Source organism: Lepidothrix coronata, unplaced genomic scaffold, assembly GCF_001604755.1.
Source record: "Lepidothrix coronata isolate B3197 unplaced genomic scaffold, Lepidothrix_coronata-1.0 Scaffold149, whole genome shotgun sequence".
NCBI lineage: Eukaryota > Metazoa > Chordata > Aves > Passeriformes > Pipridae > Lepidothrix > Lepidothrix coronata.
The window spans coordinates 1,347,553-1,369,083 of record NW_016690329.1 but is presented as its reverse complement, the minus strand read 5'-3'; the positions used below and the strand labels follow the sequence as shown (position 1 = coordinate 1,369,083).

The following is a 21,531-nucleotide window of genomic DNA, read 5'->3' as shown; positions in this document are numbered from 1 at the left end:
CTTGAAGGGAGTTTCAGTATGATGTTATATGGTTATGTTTTGATAAAGTAGTTAATAGAAGAAAGGTAGTATAACCTCTGAGAGACAAATGGACAACAACAACAAAAAAAAAAATCCAGGAAGGCCATCCTATCCCAGGTGATCTGCCAACAACCCTACAGCTTAATACTGGAACTTAATTCCTACTAATGTGAATTACTTCTCCCTTTCTTTCTAGCTGTCCTTTCCTCCCCTTGCCCTCAAGTCAGAAGTCTGCTTTTTGATGTCTGAATTAAATATTGTTCATCTCGCACAGTTCGGAGTTCAAGATCCTACTTGTACATGGCATGACCTCTGACTAGCTGGAAAAATTCACTCAAATACAGGCTCTGTGATGAGAGGCCAACAACTGGATGCAGTTTCCACAGCAAAACTTGTGTCACTTAGCTTCAAAACAAGCCTGCATTTATTGAACTAAAGGAGTTCAGTGGCACAGCCAAGAGCTCAAAAACACGCGCGGTCTGACAAATTCTTTTCAGCCAGCGTCAACAGTACCCACAGACAGACAGGCATTTCAAGCCTCAGTTCTTCTGAATCAGAGAGGATGAATCAGGATGAATAGTTTCAGCCAAACAAGAATATTCAGTGGTTTTATCTATCTCATCTGTGAATAGCATCACATACTACCAGTAAATAAATAACTGCTTAATGCCTGCAACCTGTATCACTTGCCACCTCCTTACCCATCTGCCTGCACGTGTACAGGGGCTCATCAGGGCAGTCTCTTGGAATCCGTGCATTCTGTTCTCACAACTGTCCTCCAAGTGGACAACTAGATTTACCTTTCAACAGTGGGGAAAGGAGGGACAATGAGGGGGAACAGGTGTGGAAGCTTGGAAAATGTGTAGGCTCAACGTGTGTGCGCAATCAAAGGCGGTGCAGAGCGAATGGAGCTGGCTCTGCACAACCCGGGGTGTTGCACTGGACATGTGTAATTATTCTGTGCCATATGGCTCTGTGTTGCAGTGACAGGAGGGATGTGTCACCTCCCTTGGAGTTGGCTCTGGTGCCTTAGCAGAGCGTGGCTTTGTGGGTGCAGGCATGGCCAACAACCAGGCAGGCAGAGCTGCTGGGAGTGGGAGAAGGAATAAGGTCTCTGTTGAACAATTAGTCCTCTCACTGCTATTGGTGTCAGGTTGGAAACATTGATTTGTCCAAGGTCACCCAAGCAACTTAGAGAGTAGAACCAGAAAACTGCCCCTTCAGTTTGTCATAGTCACTTCACAGAGCAAGATTTCATATAATGAAGAGAGTAATTCGCATTTGCGTGACAGAATTAACAATTATTTCACTCGAGCCATGACCCGAGTTTTAAGATTCTGAAACCAAATAACCTTTCTTCAGTGCCTGAACTGATCCTTTAAGCTTCATCAGTTACATTTTTCTATACCAAAAGAAAGATCCTAGGCCACTACCTCTTGTTTATGGCTGTGAACAACTTGCTGCCCAATTTACTACTGGCTTGATTTTAATTAATAAAGAAGTTAACAAGATTTTTTTAAGTCTTTGGACAGAATTGATTTAAAATACACTAGATAGAGACCTACTATAAGTAAAAATAACTTTGAATGAAGATGTATCTGTTGAATTTACTTCTGAGTTTCCCTGCACACTCACAAATCAAGCACTCTATTTCAAACATGACAGCTACAATAAATTAAAGACTTGTATTTGTGCATATAACATATTATTTCATGGCTAGCACACACAGTTATCATATCATACTGTCATGATATTTGTTTGATGTTCATATAAGGACACAGTTAAGAAGAGAGCGTTCATCACCTTTTTATTAAGGTGACAAAAAAATGAGAACCATCTCTCACTTGGAAGAAGCTTGTTTGGAAATAATTTGAAACACTAGCCCCCTCTCAGGAGAGGCAGCAAAAATATCTCTTCTATCATCTTACAAGAGTAGCCTGTGAGCCACGTTAATCATCTTGGACTGAAATTTATAACAACATATGGGAGACTTGTCTCACTATTATTAGAAGTTGCAAGTTTCATATGTGTTCGTCAACTAATTTAAGGGTCACTCCTGCTTCGAACATTATACCCCAAGTAATAAATGCTATAACAGATCATTTGCATTCAGGAAATTATTTTTGGAAGAAGCTCCTGCTTAATGCAAAAGGTCAAAGGCCACTGGAACTTACAGTGAAGAGTTGACTTCTCTTGGGGCCTGATCCACACAGCCTTTGTAAGTCCATATGATCTTTTAATTCAGCTTCAAAGGGTTTCGATACCACTGCCTTTGGAATATTATGTCTTTAGTGATATTTTGCCAGGTTTAAATGGTATTTGCTCACGGCTTTGTGTGTGTGCTTGTTAAAGATCAGAATTGCACACAAGATTTGATCTCTACAGCTAGCACTGTGACTTTTCTGAACCATTATTATACTTCAAATTTAGCACTGTTATTTCATCCTTTGAAAGAAGAAAGCCGCTTTATGCTATAAAATCTCTGTGCTTGACTCTGTGTCAGTATTATAGGCACGAATAAAGAATTTAGTAAAAAACCATTTGCATCTCTTTGGATTTCGATACAGCTTCTCAGTCTGAGTAGAAAAGTAGAAGGAAGATTTTGTGCTCCCCTCCACAGTGGATTTGATGGTGTTAGAAATGCTTACATAGGCACATTGATAGTGATGCTATCACACTGCAACAGTATCCATACCCCACCCTCACCCCAAACCCAAGATCCTACAGACTCAGTGCTACAGCCAGGAAAGGACATTTTGGAAGGTTCTCAGTCACTTCTGAAAGCTGTCGCTGAGTGTCATCAAAGTGAAAAAATTCTGTTTATTTAAGCTGCAAAACACTTTTTTTTCCCTCTTTAGCTTTAAATATACTTATGCTGCTCCTACATTCATGCATACAGGAGATGGAAAGTAAATTTATTCTAGCTTAGTTCCTGAAGGCTGAGGATGCAGCAGGTAATATCTCAGGTAGTGAGTGGTGTATACACTGGGTGTATGCTACACCACTGGGTAGCAGTAAAGATAACGTCAGACTTTTCTTTCACACTGTAAGGAAAGGTAGATTTAAGAACTAATATAGAAAATCAAAGCTTCTGTGGTACAATCTCACCATTGAGAAACTTTGGGATCTTATCCACTGTTAAATTACATTTGAGGGATGTCACTGACGAAAGGATTTAGTATTCTAATTATCAGCCCATTTAAACTCAAGTGCAGTATTTAAAACTATTACCCGATTTAAAAAATCTTAATAATGCATTGTTTAGGCAAATTTAACCTGTGCAAATTTCTTTTGAGATGCAAGAAACTGCCATGTCACAGAAGCAGCCAGGACCCCCCAAAGTGAAATAATTTGATGTGGCTTTTAAGAGTCACAGTTCTCCTGAGGTTTGGCCATAGCTAAACTGGAAATGCTTTGGGAAAAATGCCTTTTTTCTGCCTTCCAGTCAGACAGACATGTAGAGCAAACTGTTCAGCTGGGAGTACTGAACACACAGTCAGCCAGGAGGAACAACTGAATTACCTGCAAAGCTTATACGGTTTTATGTTTCTTATTCTTTAAAAGAACTGTTACTATTCAAAGAGAACACCACTGTGAATAGCTGAATTAAAAACTTCTCTTCAACATGCAGGTGTTTTTGTAAATTCCAAATACTGGTGTGAGCATGAGTAAATGTAAGACAACTGTATTATCCGCAGCTGTATAATCAATATATTGCCTTGCCTGAAATATTGTAGACATCTGCAGAATATTGTTGTTTACTCCATCTTCAGAGAAAGGAACTCCTCAGAAAGTAGCCCTAGAGAAGGGAAACAAAAATGGTACAGGGCTGAAGAACTGAAAAAGCAGAGGTATTTACTATAGAAAAGAAAGAATATGATAAATTACCGAAAGGTATGCATGGAACAGAAGAAGCAAATGAGAAATTGCTGATTTCTCATAAAAATCAAAAAAGTATAATAGACCATATAATGGAATGCAAAGGAAAGACGTTCCATAGTGGTTAAAATTTTTGATCTCATGCTTTGACACTAAAGCCAGTCCTTAGTAGAGCTCAAGGTAAAGAGCTGTGAGGTGGCAGATTGTTTTGCAGGCTTGCTGAGATTTCTTGAGGATTGTACAATTTCCTAGTACCCATGATTTTGGTAAAGAAAGGGAATTTTATAGCAGACCTAAAGGACCTAGTTCTCTGATTTCACAGCCTCAACAAAAATGAGTTGATTATTAATTAAACAGAAAAGAACCCATTTGATAGAACACGCAGCTTATAGACAGGTGCACTGGAAAACAAAAGACACTGGTGAAAAACAGAGGCAAGAATGGACAGATAAAAGAGGGAACAGCAGTTCAAGGAGCAGTTTGCACTCCCTGTAGCCATGTTTCTCTTCACACCTCTGGGTAAAGCCATGTGAATCTGATGAAAAAGGTGCCCATAAATATTATGGCACTAGTTGTTAGTAAGCACAGAAATGTAAATAAACTGAATGTTATTGCTTAAGACACTAACTGGCTAAATCAGATCCAAGAATTTAGCCCTGAGGGTCAGCAGCAAGATATTTTGAAAAGATATTTGCATGACATCTTTAAAAAAGCAGAGAAAGCTTGTTTGAATTATAATGAAAGCAACCTGAATTCTTGGCTCATGAAGGGTTTTGTCATATGGATGCAAAGCCTGCTCTGGAGGCATGTGCCTCCTCAGTCGCTCACATGAACTGCCCCGAGCCCCACCAGCTTTCTTGTTGATTACTGATCCTTAGCCAGACTTGTGTTTTATTGTGGTTCTCTACTAAAACACCCGCTCTTACTCTGATCATTTGTAGAATGCCAAAAGAGGTTTTCCAGGAAACAGCCAAACCAAACCCACAATATTTTATAACGGCTACTGCGGCTGCCATGGAAATTTGTGAGCAGAGTGTCTCGATGCAAACTGTGATGGATATTTCCCCTGTGCTGTGGGAGGAAAATGAACAAGTAAGACAAAACCAATTCAGTTCTTTAGCTGTGTCTCCAAACAGCCTTCAACACCAGCTGAGATGAGGCAGTGTCAGTGCATTTGGGCAAGCTGGTTCCAGCTCCTCATCCATCCCCTGCCTTACTTCTTGTAAGAAACATATTTCTTGTAAGAAACATATACCATTCGTCATGTGGCACAATTGTGGAAAATATTTAGTGACATTATGGTCCCCCAGCTAATGCCTGATTGACTGACATGAGGAAAGCTTTATACAGAAAGGCAATCACGTTTCCTAAACCAATTGTAAGTAATAATGAGCAAGCTTTTGAGCAGAAAACCTCTCATTTGGTTAAATGTCTAATTAAAACATGTATATATATGTGTGCATGTGTGTGTTTGTGTGCACATCCCCCCTCCTCGTAACTACATATATACAAACACAGTAATTTTGAACAGAGTTGAGGATTTAGTGAAGTAATTTCTCTCTACCAAGTTATTATTGGGATATTAAAATTTACCACACTGCTTTCTCAGAGTTATTAATATAAATCATTAGATACATCAATTCAAGTTTAGAATTAGCAAAGCAGTCAATTGTACAATTCAACAGTTAACAATTAGTTTTCCTTTGTTCTAGAGGCTTTGGACAAAATGACAAAATGCTTCAATTTCTTAATGTTGAGCTACTTTGGTAAATTGTAGGAAGTATAAAAAGGTAATTTGAAGCAGTCAATTTTATTTCCATTTTGCATTGCATTCCTAATTGTACTATCAATCTCTTTTAATCAACATGCACGACAAAGCCCTAAAGTTTGGTCAGATTATTATATTTTTAATTGGTCATAAGCTCAGCTTTTGTATGCAGCATGAGTTTTTTCTTTACTTCTTAAAATTTCAGAAGCAGTTGTGAACTACTGCTTGAAGTATCTCAGATATGTGTACTGAAAATATCCTGGTACCAAGTTCACTTGAGATAAAAAAAGCTCTGTGTAGTTATCACAGAATCAGTATCAAACAAGTAATTCTGTTTCTATTAATCTGGGTATCCATGGGATACTTTTTTCTATTAACTCTTCCAGGTCTACTCACTAAAAGCCATTCACCATCTTTCAGTAATAAGAGTATGCCTATTCCAGCTGGATCTATGCTGGGACATCTTAAAACTAAACTCTGAAGCAACATCCACTGTAATACTTCAGAGTCATTGTGTGAATTCTGTTTTTTAAGCATCCTTTCAATTATTTGCATAGTCAATAGAGAGTATGAAATCTTTACATCATTTCCATGAGTGTAGGGCATATATCCATGAATACAGTGATAGTCAGGCTCTTTGCAACAAGACTGTGAAGAGTTAATTCCTAAGTAGTTTTATATCTCTGCAGAATGAGAGAGGGGGTTTGAAAGTCTGTTACTGAAGGAACCACCCCCCCCCCCAGATAGTCAATTCCTTTGTGGTTTATCCTTGTTTCTCATCAACCAGTTGGCTAATGCTGGGAATTAGCAGACTGATGGGAGAGGAAAACTTGCAAGTCCCAAGCAAACTTGTAAATTTTTAAAGTATCAGCCTTTAAACTGTAAGGAATTGGAAGTGTCTGCTATAGGAGCCAGAGACAATTCCCAAGAGGAAAGGGCACTAAAGCTAATCCTTTAGTCAGTATAGGCAGCTTTTCTTCAGTTGATGCTCTTATGTGATGTTTCATAATGGAGCTCATAAATAGGAAACATCTTTACTACATCAACAGGGAGCAAACAACACATAAGGAAAGATATAAATAAAGGAAAGGGAGTAAAATCTGGGTTTCTTCTTCCCTTGGATGCTTCAAAACCTTTAAACAGTTGCAGTAATTATGTGAAAACCCTCCAAAGGTACCTATTACAAAACTTAGCATTTATGTTCTTTTCCTCCAAATGAGAATCAAATACATCAAGAAGTTTTACTCAGTCTCAGATCTGTGCTTTTTTTCTTCTAAAACCCTAAAGCAGATAATATGATTTCCTGTCTCTGCATTATTTTGTACAGGGTTTTTCACAGATACTACCTGATTTTTGGAGTCTTACTTTAAACGAAGGCGCTTCCTCAGAAGCTGCGGCCTTTTGTGCCTGCTCTTTGTCATTACACATTTATGACACTGAATGACTTAGAAAGGTTTAATACGTTATATTTCATCATAAAAAAATAGCTGATTATTTTTTTTCCTCTATGGGGTTATTGAAAATTTACATTACCAGCATTTTTAACACCAGGATTAAAGCAGGTAGCCTAGCTCTAAGCTGTAAATGAAACAACTCCTTTGCTGATGAATATGCAGATTCAAAGGCCTTCTTGTATGACTGCAGATCTGAATGTTGTTTTTTGATTTCTTTGAGAACATTGCCACCACTTCTTCATTCAATCATAGAATCATTTGCCTCAAATTAACCTGTCCAAAGCTGACCATAGATCAGCAGAGGGCAGAAAGGAAAGGAGAAGCTGCCCCATAATTTCATCTTATTGCTGGCATCACATGGAATTCACCTTTCTCGAAGGAGGAAGATGGTCCTTACTCATGAGCCAGCAGGGCTGATTGACAGATCTTTAAACTAGAGTTGAAGGGAGAGGAGATAATATCAGGATTGCCTGTGACAAGCTGTGGGACAACCCACCAAGGTCAGAGGGACAGGATGCAAGTGAGGGCCCTCAGCCGGTGGCTCCAAGACACACTGGCTATGCCAGAGCACACTTGAAATCTTACAGAGATGAGCCAGGGGCTCCTGAGGAATTGGAGCCAAGAGGGAAACACCAGTGAAATACTTCAGACAGCCCAGATGAGGAGCCTCTACACCAGAGGAGCTGGAAAGCTGCGACCTGCTTGACATGACTGAAACTTGGTGGGATGAATGACATGACTGGGGTACAGCTATTGATAGCTGCAGGGAAGAGATAGGGAAGGAAGGAGAGGCCAGGTGGTTGCCCTCTACATCAGGAGTGAGAAGAGCTGTCTCTAAAGAATAGCCACGAGCAGGTTGAAAGCTTAAGGGTAAGAATCAGAGACCAAGCCAAGGGGCCTCGTGGTTGGTGCCTACTACGGGTCCGATGAAGGTGAGCCCATTGACGAAGCCCTCTTGCTCTGGCTACAGAAGGCATTGCACTCACAGACTCTTTTCCTGCTGAGAGGCTTCTGCCACCTTGACATTTGCTGGGAAAGCAGCACAGTGAGCTGTAGGCAATCCAGGAGACTCCTGGAGTGCATGGAGGATAACTTCCTACACCAGGTAATAGATGGCCCTACCAGAGGGGAGGCAATGGACCTGATGGGCACCTATGTGAGTGGGAGAGGGGAAAAAAAGTTATTCTTACCTCTGTATATCACTGTACTGCTGTGATTCTGCTTATCACTTATAGATAAGCGGGTATCAGGTGTTACAGGCTGTTCCCACCCAGCCTGTGTATTCAGTAGAGGAAAAATCATAGAGTGGGACCAAAGCAAAGGAAACACACAGGCCAGATAGAGGACATCAAAAGGATAGGAGGAGCGAAATCTATCCCATGTATAGCTATCTCCTGATCAAAAAAGTTGATTAATTCAGTCCATGGCACTGGGGAAGATTAAATGAGTCAAATTCACTGCAGTTTGCAAAGCTGCATTTCCCTATTCTTTCAGGAACATCTATTAGCTCTTAACCTGTTATGTATTAAAAAAAAAAAAAAAAAAGGAAGGAAAGAGAAGCAGGAAGAGTAAAAGGAAAGAAAAAGAGCAGTGGCACTCCCTTCCCAGCAGATGCCATTCCAGAACAACCCAGCAGAGGACAGGCCACTCATATAAAATCACTGACCTCCTGGGGCGAAAATCCCCTTTGAAGAGCTGTGTCTTGGAGAAAATACAAGTATTCTCATAGCTGGAGACGAAGTCTTTTGGTATTTCAAGCACTTTCTGCAAATGCACAAGTGAAACCTCTCCAAGTATGGTAACAGCTCCTTAGAGGAATTCAAGGTTTCCCATCAGAGATGCAGCTGACACAGCTATTTTAAAAGACATTGAAGATGAAAGTCAGGATGAATGTCAGGAATTTTTGGTAAAAGCATAAAAACTAAAACTGTAAAGGAAAAATAGCATCCTTTAACAAGGGCAGAACCCTTAGAATTAAGTAGGTATTTAACGGGGCTCTTTTATAAGATTTATTATAAGATACAGGGACACCACAGCAAAGGCTGCAGAACAAAATCCTGAATACAAAAGAACTCAGAAAAACTGGAAGCTTTCACTATAACTGCATCCTTCCTTAAATGTTTTTAATGAGCCTAATATGCTCCCTATCTGTTCACAGAGTTCATTGCCACTGGTGTATCTGGTTGGTTCTGGAGCAACATGTACTGGAACACACAGAAAAGAAAAAAGCAATAGGGCATTGTTGGCCCACTCCACAGGTACAGTTATGCACAAGAAAAGCTGTTGGAGGGAAGGAGATGGCCAGAAGCCGAAGGTAACTCCATATGACTTCCCCAAAGCCCATGTTCAGCAGCATCTCTTGGGCAAGCTGGGAGGTGCATCCTGGGCTGAAATGGCCACGGCAGCCTTTAGCCACCAGTTTTACCTGTTTCCCCCATTTAGCCATTACACTCTTACATACCATGGCTTGTGAGACACCCCCTAGCAGGCACAACTCGCTAGTGTCTCCCACAGCTCCTGAGTGGAGGAAATCACCTGCCAGACAGAGTGACACTGTCTTGGTACTCAAACTGCAGAGACTCAAGTACACCTTGGGGGAGACCACTTAAAATCTCAAATTGCTGAATATCATGATTTTTCAGGGAAAACAACCTGACAGCAGGAGTTGAGAAGAAGCTGCAGCACACCCCACACAGATGCCAGTGTACCAAGGCATCCATACCCTGCACCATGTGTGCTCTTCTCCTGTGTGAAATACGATACTTAGAACTCAGAAATGGGAAAACCGAGATGAATGGATTTCTTTTTTGGTAAGTTTGGGGAATTAATTATTCATACTATCAACAAAGATGAAGTTGACTTTCTGTAGCTGATTCAGCACAATGTTTAGAAGGTTATGTATGACTACATTTTTAAGAAAAAAAAAAGAACATAGCAGAGGACAAACTCTTTCAGGGCATTTGTTACAGAGCAAGAATTCACACTAGTTACAGCTTTCATATTTTACCTCATGGTAATAAGTTTAACTTTAAAAGTGCTTACTTTTCCCTTACAGTAGCTGCATTTACATAATGTGATCGGGATGATGTTTTTACAGGCTTTTTGTCATTTTAAGAGTTCTTTCTAGGTGTTTTACATACATGACCTTGTATCTGCTTTGAGGTTCAAAGTAATGCATTTATCTTGTGATTCAAGTGGCTAAGAGCAAGGATCTGGTGAGTTAAGAAGGCTGGGACCATAGTTAAACACTTAAAACACTAACTCAATTATATTTAATATCTGCTTTTTTAATTTAAATTTAACCAAAAATAACTTCACAAACATTATTCACAGCTTATAGAAGCTAAGAGAAAGATGAGTCCAAAAAGAATTAAAATGGAGTTTTCTATCCATTTTAATATGGTATTCTAGAAATTAATCTTCGTGTTGACAAAAGTGAGAGAAAAGATGACTCAAATACTATCTTCCTCACCAGCTCAGGAGGAATGTTCTTTCTTCCTTGTAAGTAAACCAGGGAGAGAAGCCAACTAGTTCAGAGGTAGGACTTGACATCAAAGGAGAACAGCAATCACAGACTTACAGTGCATTTCAGAACGCCTATCTTTTTTCTTGAAGTTCTGCCTTCTGAGGCGAATAAATTATGCATACTGTTTCATTTAACTTAAACAATAGAATAAAGAAAAGCGAATTTCTGGTCCTGCAGACTATAAGAAAGTGTTTGAAAATCTAGCCTAGAGCAGGATGAAGTTGTCTGATTTTGGGCAGGGTTATAGCCCATGTCCCTTTCCTTCCCTGCCAGGAAAGCAGCTCCTTCGTACTCCTGCAGCTCTCCCTTTTCTCAGAAATGTCCTGGTTCCCTTCCATTTCCACTTGGTCCACCCCCAAAACAAGCTCAACTCCCAGCCTGCTCCCTATCTGTGTTTTCTGGGTCGCTGGCCCGGCACAGGATGACAGGCTGTGGACTGTCCAGAGCGCTCAGTGTGCTGAGTGATGCCAGAGGAGCACAAGCTGATTGGTTGATGAGAGGCTGCCAAAAAGGATGGGTAATGGTTGGGCTCTGTTTGCCTTCTCCTCAGGGAGGGCATTAGTAATCTCCTTTTCCTCTGCACAGTCACTGTTTTTCCATAAAACTCACAGTAACAGTGTCTTTTGAAACCTCTATATCAGTCAAATTTGTAGGGGGTGGGTTTGGGTTTTTTCTTTCTTTTCTTTTTTTTTTCTTTAAGGTTTTCCCATGAGTACAAAAGCTCCTGGTGCAGGCTGGGGGGGAAAGGAGAAGTTGCCAGGTAGACAGACGTGTGCCTTTTTCCTTTAGAAAAGAACATTCTTTCATTACTTGATCCTGGGGGCCTGAGCCATGATCTTTGCATAGTCAGAATTGGGAATACTATTCACTATTGGCAGGCACAACGGGGAGAATGACACAAATCCCAAAGACAATATTAAAATGCCATAAAGTTCAGTAAAATGTGCATTTCATTTTTAACTCTTCTTTAGTTTTGCTGGTGCTAATGTGTTGGAGTTTCCTGTTGTTGTTGTTTTTATTATTTTTTTGCCAAATAAATTTTAGAACAACTTTTACCTGGTTACTTTATCACTTAATTTTCTCACCTCTGTCATCTACCTCTGCAGTCATCACTTTCCAAAAACACTACAATGAAAGTCAGACACAAAACCAAATTACACATTATATTTTTATGATCAAAGAAATCTGATCCTTCAATAGCTCCTGATCAACTGCAATTGTTTGTGCTCTTTTCCACACACTTGAAATTTCATAGAAAAACAAAAAGCCAGCAACTACACAAGATGAAAAGTATTCTACTAACGGCCTAGAGTTACTCAGGATAGATGGATATGAAGTGAATTTTATGAGGGAAAAGTAAAAATATTGCTCTTTACACAGACTTTTTGAAGAGGAAAAGTAATGCAGCTGCTTGGTGGTTGAGAGCAAGCTCAGCTCTTGCTTGGAGCTCACTGGGGTTCCAGGCTTACAGGAGAGGGCTTTGGTCCCACAGTCACAAACAAATGCTGCAGGAAGCAAAGGGGCCCTTGTAGCAGATTAATGGAATCATTGCAGGGAAAAAGAACAGTGAAGCTCTGCCTGCTCACAGTGAGCCAGTCAGAGTGGGAAGACCCTGAAGAAGAAGGAGCAGGCGAGGTAGCAGTGCGGCTGCAGAGCACGTGCCAAGAGCAGTCACCATGCTGGAGGCATTGCTTTGCTGAGCACATCTCTTGTCCCTCTCCCTCACAGCTGGCTCTTAGCCATTGTCTGCCAGAACACTTCATTACTTTCCTGTTAATGACTGCATCATAATTTCCACCTGTTTATTGATGGATCATTGTTTTAAACTGTTTCTAGTGTGAAACCTGGTACCTGTCAGGGTTTCTGCTTGATGGGAGATTGCTTTTTATAGCCACATGGTTAAGTCATTCTAGTTTAAAACAAAAAAATAAAAATACTTTTAGTATGACATTCACTGTCATGATAGTAAACAAACAAACCCCAATTTAAATCCCCCCAAAATTCCCCAACAGGTCAGTGTTTTTCAAAAAGATTCTTACTGTGAATCATCCTGTGCATCTCTCATAAAAATACATTTCTAGCACTTGACATGCACTAAGAGTCTGTTTAAAATATGTTACAGGCATGACAGGCAGTGTCCAGTGCAAAGTCAGATCTATCCTGTCTTCTAGTTCCAGTGAACCACAAGCCCATTTATGTTACCTCATGTTGCGAGTAGCTGCATCGGTATCCTGTGTAAAAACAAATCCTCAGGAGCTAAGGCAGCACACTGCTGGCTTTAAAGGTGGATTCTGGCTAAAATCAGAATATCAAGATGATGAATATGACCCTAAAGCCATATGCTTGGAATGTATGAGTGATACATCTATTACTTGCATCAAATTTACACCAGGGCAGGACAATCAATTTCAATGGAATAGTTGTGATTTATGTCACTGGTCATTAGGCTGAACATTAGGCTCAGTTCTGTGCTATACAATGAATTTGCATGCCCTGGAGAGGTGATACAAAAAGAATATGAATGACCAGGCAGAAAAAAAATCTTTGAGAGTTCTGTCCCACACCTTTCCCTATACCAACATTTTTCCTATATGAACACATGCAAAACACCTTGTTTGACACATTTTTAAGTGTGCTGAGAATGGAAAAAGAAGAGAAACTCAGTGAGAAACTGACAATTCAGTCCTAGCTTAGATAAGCAAACTGTGGCATATTGCAGGAAATTCCAGGATTTCCCTTTGCTCTAATACACAGATTCCAAATATACAAATACATATAATACATACCACTTCCAGGGTTTCTGTTTCCTGTGACATACAGCCTGTGCTGACCAGTAACTCTCCCCTACCTCCCCACTATGTGTGAATTCCATAATTCTTGCTAACAGCACATCAAATGTGAACTGCATTGTTCGAAGATTTTGTAAGCCAGAACCTATATGTATAAAATCACATCTGGATGTATCTCTGTTATGCAGAAAGCATATTAAAACTGTATTTCTTAACATATAAGCAGGACTTAGAGAATTCTAAGTATTTGAGTAGTAGAAAGCAAAAGAAAGCACAGAAAGGTATCACTTAAGTTGGCATAATACAGAAATATTTTGAAGAGAAAGAAAAGCTTACCTGGAAAAAGAAGATAAATACACAGTAGAGATTTAAATGTGTTATGTCTTTTAATGCTTTCACTAATAATGAAAAAAGTGAAATGGACTATTCCTGTATAATATTAGAATGAGTAGCTAAAGATATTCCTCAAAAATACCCTTGCTACTAAAGATCTCTTGATACCTAATTTACTGCCCAGGATTCTGGTGACGGTATGAAGACGAGACACACTTATTTTTCATGACTGACTGTGAATTCAGTAGAGGATTTGTTCTGTGGATTTTGATATATGCTAAAGGGACAAACAAATAAGATTGGCATTTGCACAGTGTCATATATGCACAAAATCTGCAATACTGCTTTAACTAGTACCTAGGAAAAACCACTAAGGTTTTCTGAAATAGAAACTGTTGAATATGTATTAGTTGTTGAATAACATAAATTAGTACTCTTTGCAATGCATTTCAAAAGCATTATTTTCCTGCCTGCTAACAGTAACCACTTGGGATTTTCTTTTAAATAGAACAAACTTTCAAGTCAAAAAGACTGGTAGAAGCCTAAAGCAGCTTTAGAGCAAGGTCTATTTTAATTCACAGTACAAATACATGGTTGGTATAATATTTAAGAATGACAGTGCTGTCTTTCAGTCCTGCTGCCCAAAATACTTGGAAATATATCCTTTCAGAATACAGAGAACATATCCTCTACGAAGTATCCAGATAAATCAGTCCACCCTTGGCTGTAACTAAATGCTGTCTAGTGACTTGTGATCGACAGGGCTTTACCCTCTGACAGCCAGATTCATTGTTGGGACAGCAACCAATCGTCGGGTTTGACGACACGAGCCTAATCAAAGTTGGAGTATAAAAAGCCCCCTTGGAATATATAAGGTACACCAGTGTGGCAAGCTGTCTCTCAGATTGCATTTGCTTTCACGGATCTGTTTAGTACTGGAAGGGAAAGGGGGAGGGGGGAAAAAAAAAAAAAAAGAAGGGAAAAGTGCTGCACTGAATGTGAGATCATGCAAAAGCTAGTGCTCTATGCTTATATTTACCTGCTCATGCTGATTTCAGTTGATCCGGTGGCTCTTGATGACAGTAGTCAGCCCACAGAGAACGCTGAAAAAGACGGACTGTGCAATGCTTGTACGTGGAGACAGAATACAAAATCTTCCAGAATAGAAGCCATAAAAATTCAAATCCTCAGCAAACTGCGCCTGGAACAAGCTCCTAACATTAGCAGGGATGTTATTAAGCAACTTTTACCCAAGGCTCCTCCACTGCAGGAACTGATTGATCAGTATGACGTCCAGAGAGATGACAGTAGTGATGGCTCTTTGGAAGATGATGACTATCATGCCACCACCGAAACGATTATCACAATGCCTACGGAGTGTAAGTAACCCTGCTGTTTTCGCCTCCCACTGCTCCTCCGAGAGAGTTGTCTCCCTGCTGTAGAGCCACACAACTCCTCCTCGGGCTCTCCCAACAGGCTGCTGGCTGAAGTCTGCTGGAGGGAGGGAGGAGAGAGTTATTTCTAAAGAATTTGAGCCAGGTTCAGATGACTGTGTTACGAGCTTTTGTTTTACTGTTCCTTTTCGGCTCCTTACAATGTGTGTGCCCCGTAGCACTTTGGATTTGCCCAATGCCTTAGAAAGCAAAGGGAGATCTGCAGTTTAGTTGACTTCGTTATCTGCAGCACCCGGGGCATTTCCTATCATAAATACAAAGTACAAGTGCAGCAAATGAGAGAGCTATACTTTTTGTGAGGGAAGTTTCACTGGCCAGTAATTTTAGAAGCAGTAGAAAACAGCAGAAATGTAGCTTAGAGCACTAGACCTACCTAACTGCAACATATTATAGCATTTGCAAGCAGAGAGTTAAATTCTTGCTTCTCTGCTGACCCCATAAACTAGCACCACCCACCTCAGAGTTAAAACTATATATTTAAAGCAAATATGTGTGTAACAGCCTTAAATGTAAAAATGTCCACGCTCTAGCAATCAGCTCACGTAGTCGTGCCAAGGAAGAATGAAGGCATTTACTGAATGAGCAGATTCTGAGTTATCTTCTGAGTGCTAAACATCTGCTATGGCTCCTATCAAGTATCTTTTGCACAGCTAATACTATAGTATCTTATGTTCTTCATCAGCTAAAGTATTTGGCTATGGCAGCTGTTTTTTTAAATAACACTTATGAATATGATGACAAAAAGGAAAAAGATGACAGGACATATAAGGCATGTTAGCAGTCACAGATATCATTACATTATGCACACTGGAATAATATCAGCTGCTCTCACCAGCTGAAAATATACTCATCAATGAAAAAGTAACTTTTAGTGAAACTTTTCAAGTTATTAATTAATAAGATGAGCACTTAATAGCATTATACTACTGCAGCCTTATCACAAAGCTGAGGTCTGCCAGCAATTTTATTCCAGCCCATAATGTCCAAGCCTTTATAACTATTTTTGGTCAAACTGCTACATAATTACAGTGACTGAAGAAAAGCCATTGTATTTCATTGCTCTGAGTTCATTTCCTACTTCTTATAAAAAGCCCTTGAGCTATTTTAAATGCACTAAAGAGACAGGTATCTTAAGTGATGAGATTTATGAATGTCAAAGCCCTGCACCATTTAGGATTAGTGCTACCCATTTTATCCTGGCATGGAAAGATATTGCCATGACTAGGTATGACAGCTGCATCACAGGCTACAGGAAGGAGGAACGAAGCACTGCACATGACTTTCCTATAACATTCTTCAAATGCAAACAAAATGATCCTTATGTTAATCCTCTCCATTATTTTTTTTTCCCATTGAGAAACGAAATTTAAGTGTCTGTGCAGTTTGCCCAGTGCTGTATGCTGTGCAGCACACTGAGGCTATGTGGTAAATTAGAAATAGCTGGATCACCACACATGTGTTGAGTCAGCTTATGCAAAGTTGCTCTTCTGCATGCTTTATGAAGGTCCTCAAGATGTGACTAGCAGAAGTGAGTAGGTGGGAGGTGATAGCATAATAATTTTGTTGACATTCATTAAAGTTGCTGTAGAGTGTAAAGCATAGAAAATGAATTAAGTTAAATCCACTTTGTTACTGGTACTCTTTACAACATATTGTAATATTTCCTCTACAGTTTGGAAGAAACTAGTCAGGTTTATTTATGCATTTTTTTCTTGTTCCCTGTTCAGTAATCTGTTCTTTCCATTCATTTATAGCTGATTTTCTTGTACAAATGGAGGGAAAACCAAAATGTTGCTTCTTTAAGTTTAGCTCTAAAATACAATATAACAAAGTAGTAAAGGCACAATTGTGGATATACTTGAGGCAAGTCCAAAAACCTACAACGGTGTTTGTGCAGATCCTGAGACTTATTAAACCCATGAAAGATGGTACAAGATATACTGGAATTCGATCTCTGAAACTCGACATGAATCCAGGCACCGGTATTTGGCAGAGTATTGATGTGAAGACAGTGTTGCAAAATTGGCTCAAACAGCCTGAATCCAATTTAGGCATTGAAATAAAAGCTTTTGATGAGAATGGACGAAATCTTGCTGTAACTTTCCCAGGACCGGGTGAAGATGGATTGGTAAGTTTATTTAGAAAAATCTCATTTTATCGAAAAGCATTTAAGCAATGTTTTAAGGATAAAATGGATGCATTGTTTATGGAATGGAAGATAAAAGTTCTGTATATCCAATTCTTTCATTCTTTGCTCTCTGATCATGCCAAAATCAATAGTGTTCCTCTGCCTCTGTTTCCTTATTTAAAAAAATTGAGAGAAATTGCAGTATTTCAGAGGGATGTTGAGAGGCATTAACTACAAAAGGTTTTGGTAATGACTGGTGGATGGTACTAACAAACAACATTGTTTTCAAATCTGAGAGCAAGTACTGCTTAATAAGCAGTTATTTTATATAAAGCTAAAAGAACATTCATTGTATTCTTTCACTGATAAGAAAGATGCCTCCAATACTGCTAAGAAAGCAAGGCAGTTTCTCCCTACTCTCTATGCTTATATTTTATATTAATAACAGCAAGAATTATATGTTTTTGAAGGTGAGAATAGATCTTCTTCATAATGTTAAGTTCTGTACCTTTCAGTATGTGATAGAGTGCATCATTCCACCTATTAGAAATGTTTGAATGGATAAATTCTGCTTGATACAATAAACAGTGATGAGAAAGCCTAAAAGAACTAAGTGGGTTTCTTTTTCTAAGTATAGATGAACAAACTAAACCTGAAGTGTGCCAGTTAAACTACAGCATTTTCCTTGCTATTTGTTCCTGCAAATCACTAATCATCTACAACCTATAAAAATTCCTAAACTTACCACAACCAAGTAATTTCTCCTTTTGAATAAAACATAAAGAATATTATTTTACTTTTACTTCTGTGCAATGGATGAATCTGTTGATGACAGAACTATAAAACTATTTAGGTTGGAAAAGACCTCTAAGACCATTGCATCCGTATTTATGTAGCTGTGTAATGTTTAACTTCACAGCAGTATAATGCAATTAAAAAGAACTTAAAAGAAAAAAACTCTGTGATATCTTAATTGTACATCCAGTATAGATGTGGATCTCCTACACTAGAGAGAGACCAGGTGGATATCATGCTGAGGAATGTCCTCACCACGTCCATCCATTCAAATGATGATACCTCTGGGTAACCCATGGCTACCATCATCTATAAATAAGCATTTCAGTGGCAGAGCAGGGTTAAAAGCACAGCTGATAACAGGAGAGGAAATTTTTCTTCTCCTTCCTCCAGGTCCTGCTACAGGGATGTTCCTTTCACCAGCTACCTCCCCATATCATTTACCTTTGGGAGGAGTGTCTCCAGCCGCTCCACAGTCTGCAGCTATAAGGGCAGGTATTTTGGTAGAGAGAAACCTGTGTAACAAAGTTAGCTGGGCCATTAAGTACCACTAAGGAATGGTCTTCGTGGGATGGCCTGGTTAGTGCCAAACCAACACATGGGGCTGGAATCAGTGTGTGGAAGGGAGGAACTTCGGGAAAATTTTCAAACTCGTGATTGTGAAGGTTGCAATTTCCATATAGTCTCAGTTGGTGCCTGTGGAAACACACCTCCAGTAGGAAGCATGTGGCATAGAGATCTGCCAAAAGTACATTCCTGGCTACAGGACTCTTCCAGGAGTCAAAATATTAGGTGCCCCTCCAAATTCATTCAGTCATTCAAGCATGCCAACAATTAAGGAGTAAACTTTGTCCTCCGTGATCTCAACAAGAAACCTTCCTTGATATCCAGAAAGCCTGAATTCAATATGATTTTAATGGAGAGAGTTTCAGAAGGACTCACTAAAACTCTTATTATGAAATTTAAAACAAACAAACAAAACCAGTATTAAATGTAAAAAATCCAGCATCCTCCAAATTTCTGAAATGTTCCTACAGCAGGTAACAGAAATTATTTGGTACTGAGATAATAGTGATTTCAGGAACAAATACGTCTTAAAGTTCTTTATAAAGAAACAGCAGGAAAATGCAGAGATAAGCGTAACACACTTGCAGGAGGTCCAAATTTTGTTTGCAAACCTGATTTCAGAATATTAATTTGATACGCCTGCATCTGAAATCCTATTTATTTGCGTGGTTTTACTGAACTTATGTTTACCTCAGTAATGATTCCAATTCCTTCTCCTCTCCTCACAGAACCCATTTTTAGAGGTCAGAGTTACAGACACACCGAAACGGTCCCGCCGAGATTTCGGTCTCGACTGTGACGAGCACTCCACGGAATCCCGATGTTGTCGCTACCCGCTGACCGTGGATTTTGAAGCTTTCGGGTGGGATTGGATTATTGCACCTAAGAGATACAAAGCGAATTACTGCTCCGGAGAATGCGAGTTTGTGTTTTTACAAAAATACCCCCACACCCACCTGGTACACCAAGCAAACCCCAGAGGTTCGGCAGGCCCTTGCTGCACGCCCACCAAGATGTCCCCCATAAACATGCTGTACTTCAACGGGAAGGAACAAATTATATACGGCAAGATCCCGGCCATGGTTGTAGATCGCTGCGGGTGCTCATGAGATCCTCGTCGGGTCCTCGGAAATTGTGGAAGCTACCCAAAAAAAAAAAAAAAAAAAAAAAAAAAGAAAGAAAGAAAAAAAAAAAAAGGAAAAAGTTATACCCCCTCACCAGTCTTTCAAACTGTGAAGTTACGTACACCAGGCATTGCCGACCTCCTGCGTGCTGTATGATAGGCTATCGTACAGATTTAGTGCAGCACCAGCTACAGAACGTGAACTAAAGGACTATAGAGTTACCTGACGGCTGGTTTTGAGCCAGCAAAAGAGAAAAGCTACAATCAAAATCACCGGATTTAATGCAGGAAGTTCTTACATTATGAGGGAATCAATATTCAGTTATTTGGATGCAAATTTATATGCAGGTTTCAGTACACGCTGGTAATCAAAAGCAAGCTCCTTCTCATCTGAGGACGAAAGGAGTGGGCTTTTAAGTTCATTTCTTCACAGCTTCACTTAATACCATATTTACAGGAAAATATATACTGGTAACCTATACACCACTACACAATACCACCAGAATCATCCTTAAACACTTGAATATATAGTGCAGACTTGTGAAATGTATCAGATGAAATTCCACATAAATGGACAAATCCTGAAATTAGGGATGGCATAGTGTATTTAGTGTGTTTCCATTCCTTTTTCTCATTAGTATGTTAGTAATCAATGGCAATGGTGCTACATAAGCAGGCTGAGTAAATAGAAAGATAGTTATACAACTGAAAGGATTTAGGCTTAATAATGAATTTGCCCTATCCTCAGGTACACTACTCAACATTCGCAAGAAATAGATATTTTTTAAATGAAAAGGAATAGTTTTCTAGATGTAGTAAAACAGAAGGCAGCAGAGAAGTCCAACATTCAAATTGCAATCCCACATTTTAACCTGCCTTTGCAACATTACCATTTGCACTATGGTAAACCAATGCAAATATTTGGTTGCTACAGATATTGTTTAAAAAAACCACTTTGATATAACTGACTTGTGTAATATGTATGCATCAATATTTTGTAAATAAATTTTTATTTTTTAATCACTGTTGGTATATGTTCATCACAAGAAAAGAATGACTTTAACCTGTACTTTAGTTTAATAAAAAACCCAGTATTCTTTTCATAATATAATTGTCTGGATTTTAACACAAATAATATGTAGGAACAATGCAACAAAGTAAACCATATGCTGAGAATTACTACATTTTATAAATTTTTTTACTTTGGTATGAGCCATCTGTGATAAATGATGGGTGTTGACACGTTTATAAGGTTCTTTGGGTTACTGTTTTTATGGTCATTTTGATCCACAACTGAATTTCCGTACTTTGAATGTTATGTTCATAAATAATGATGATACAACAAAAGATTGCTATTAAATGCATTTTATTATATTTAAAAGTTTGCAGCAAAGTATTTTCTGTATTTGACTAAAAATAGTATATGGACTTCCACAGAAATTCTGTATATTTTCCTTATAGTAAAAAATAGTTAATTGAAATTAAAAAAAAAAAATCTATTTCCTATAAATTCCATTTCATTTTACATACGAAATAGAACTGATAAACCAGGTGTTTGTTAAGAAAACACAAGCACTGTTAAAACATCTTCATGTTAGTGTGATGCACGTTTTTGTTATATTCCAAAATTCAGTTTTGAATTTTCCTTTGTGTAAAACCACCCCAAAGTTGCAAAAATGCTTGATTTTCTTTCC

The 21,531-nt window shown here is 39.0% G+C and overlaps 2 protein-coding genes across 2 annotated transcripts in view; one reads left to right on the top strand and one right to left on the bottom strand.

Annotated features, from left to right (window-relative positions):
• CUNH2orf88 (chromosome unknown C2orf88 homolog) overlaps positions 1–14,908 on the bottom strand; it is a 37,346-nt gene extending 22,438 nt beyond the window's left edge. The window contains exon 1 of the mRNA XM_017828501.1: positions 14,810–14,908. The gene's annotated coding sequence lies outside the window, so the exon portion shown is untranslated. The remainder of the gene's footprint in view (positions 1–14,809) is intronic.
• MSTN (myostatin) lies at positions 14,776–21,353 on the top strand. Its single transcript, XM_017828498.1, has 3 exons — positions 14,776–15,149; positions 16,979–17,352; positions 19,443–21,353. The coding sequence occupies exons 1-3, from the start codon at positions 14,777–14,779 to the stop codon at positions 19,821–19,823; spliced, it is 1,128 nt and encodes a 375-aa protein (XP_017683987.1). The 5' UTR covers position 14,776; the 3' UTR covers positions 19,824–21,353.
• The last annotated feature ends 178 nt before the right edge of the window (positions 21,354–21,531 follow it).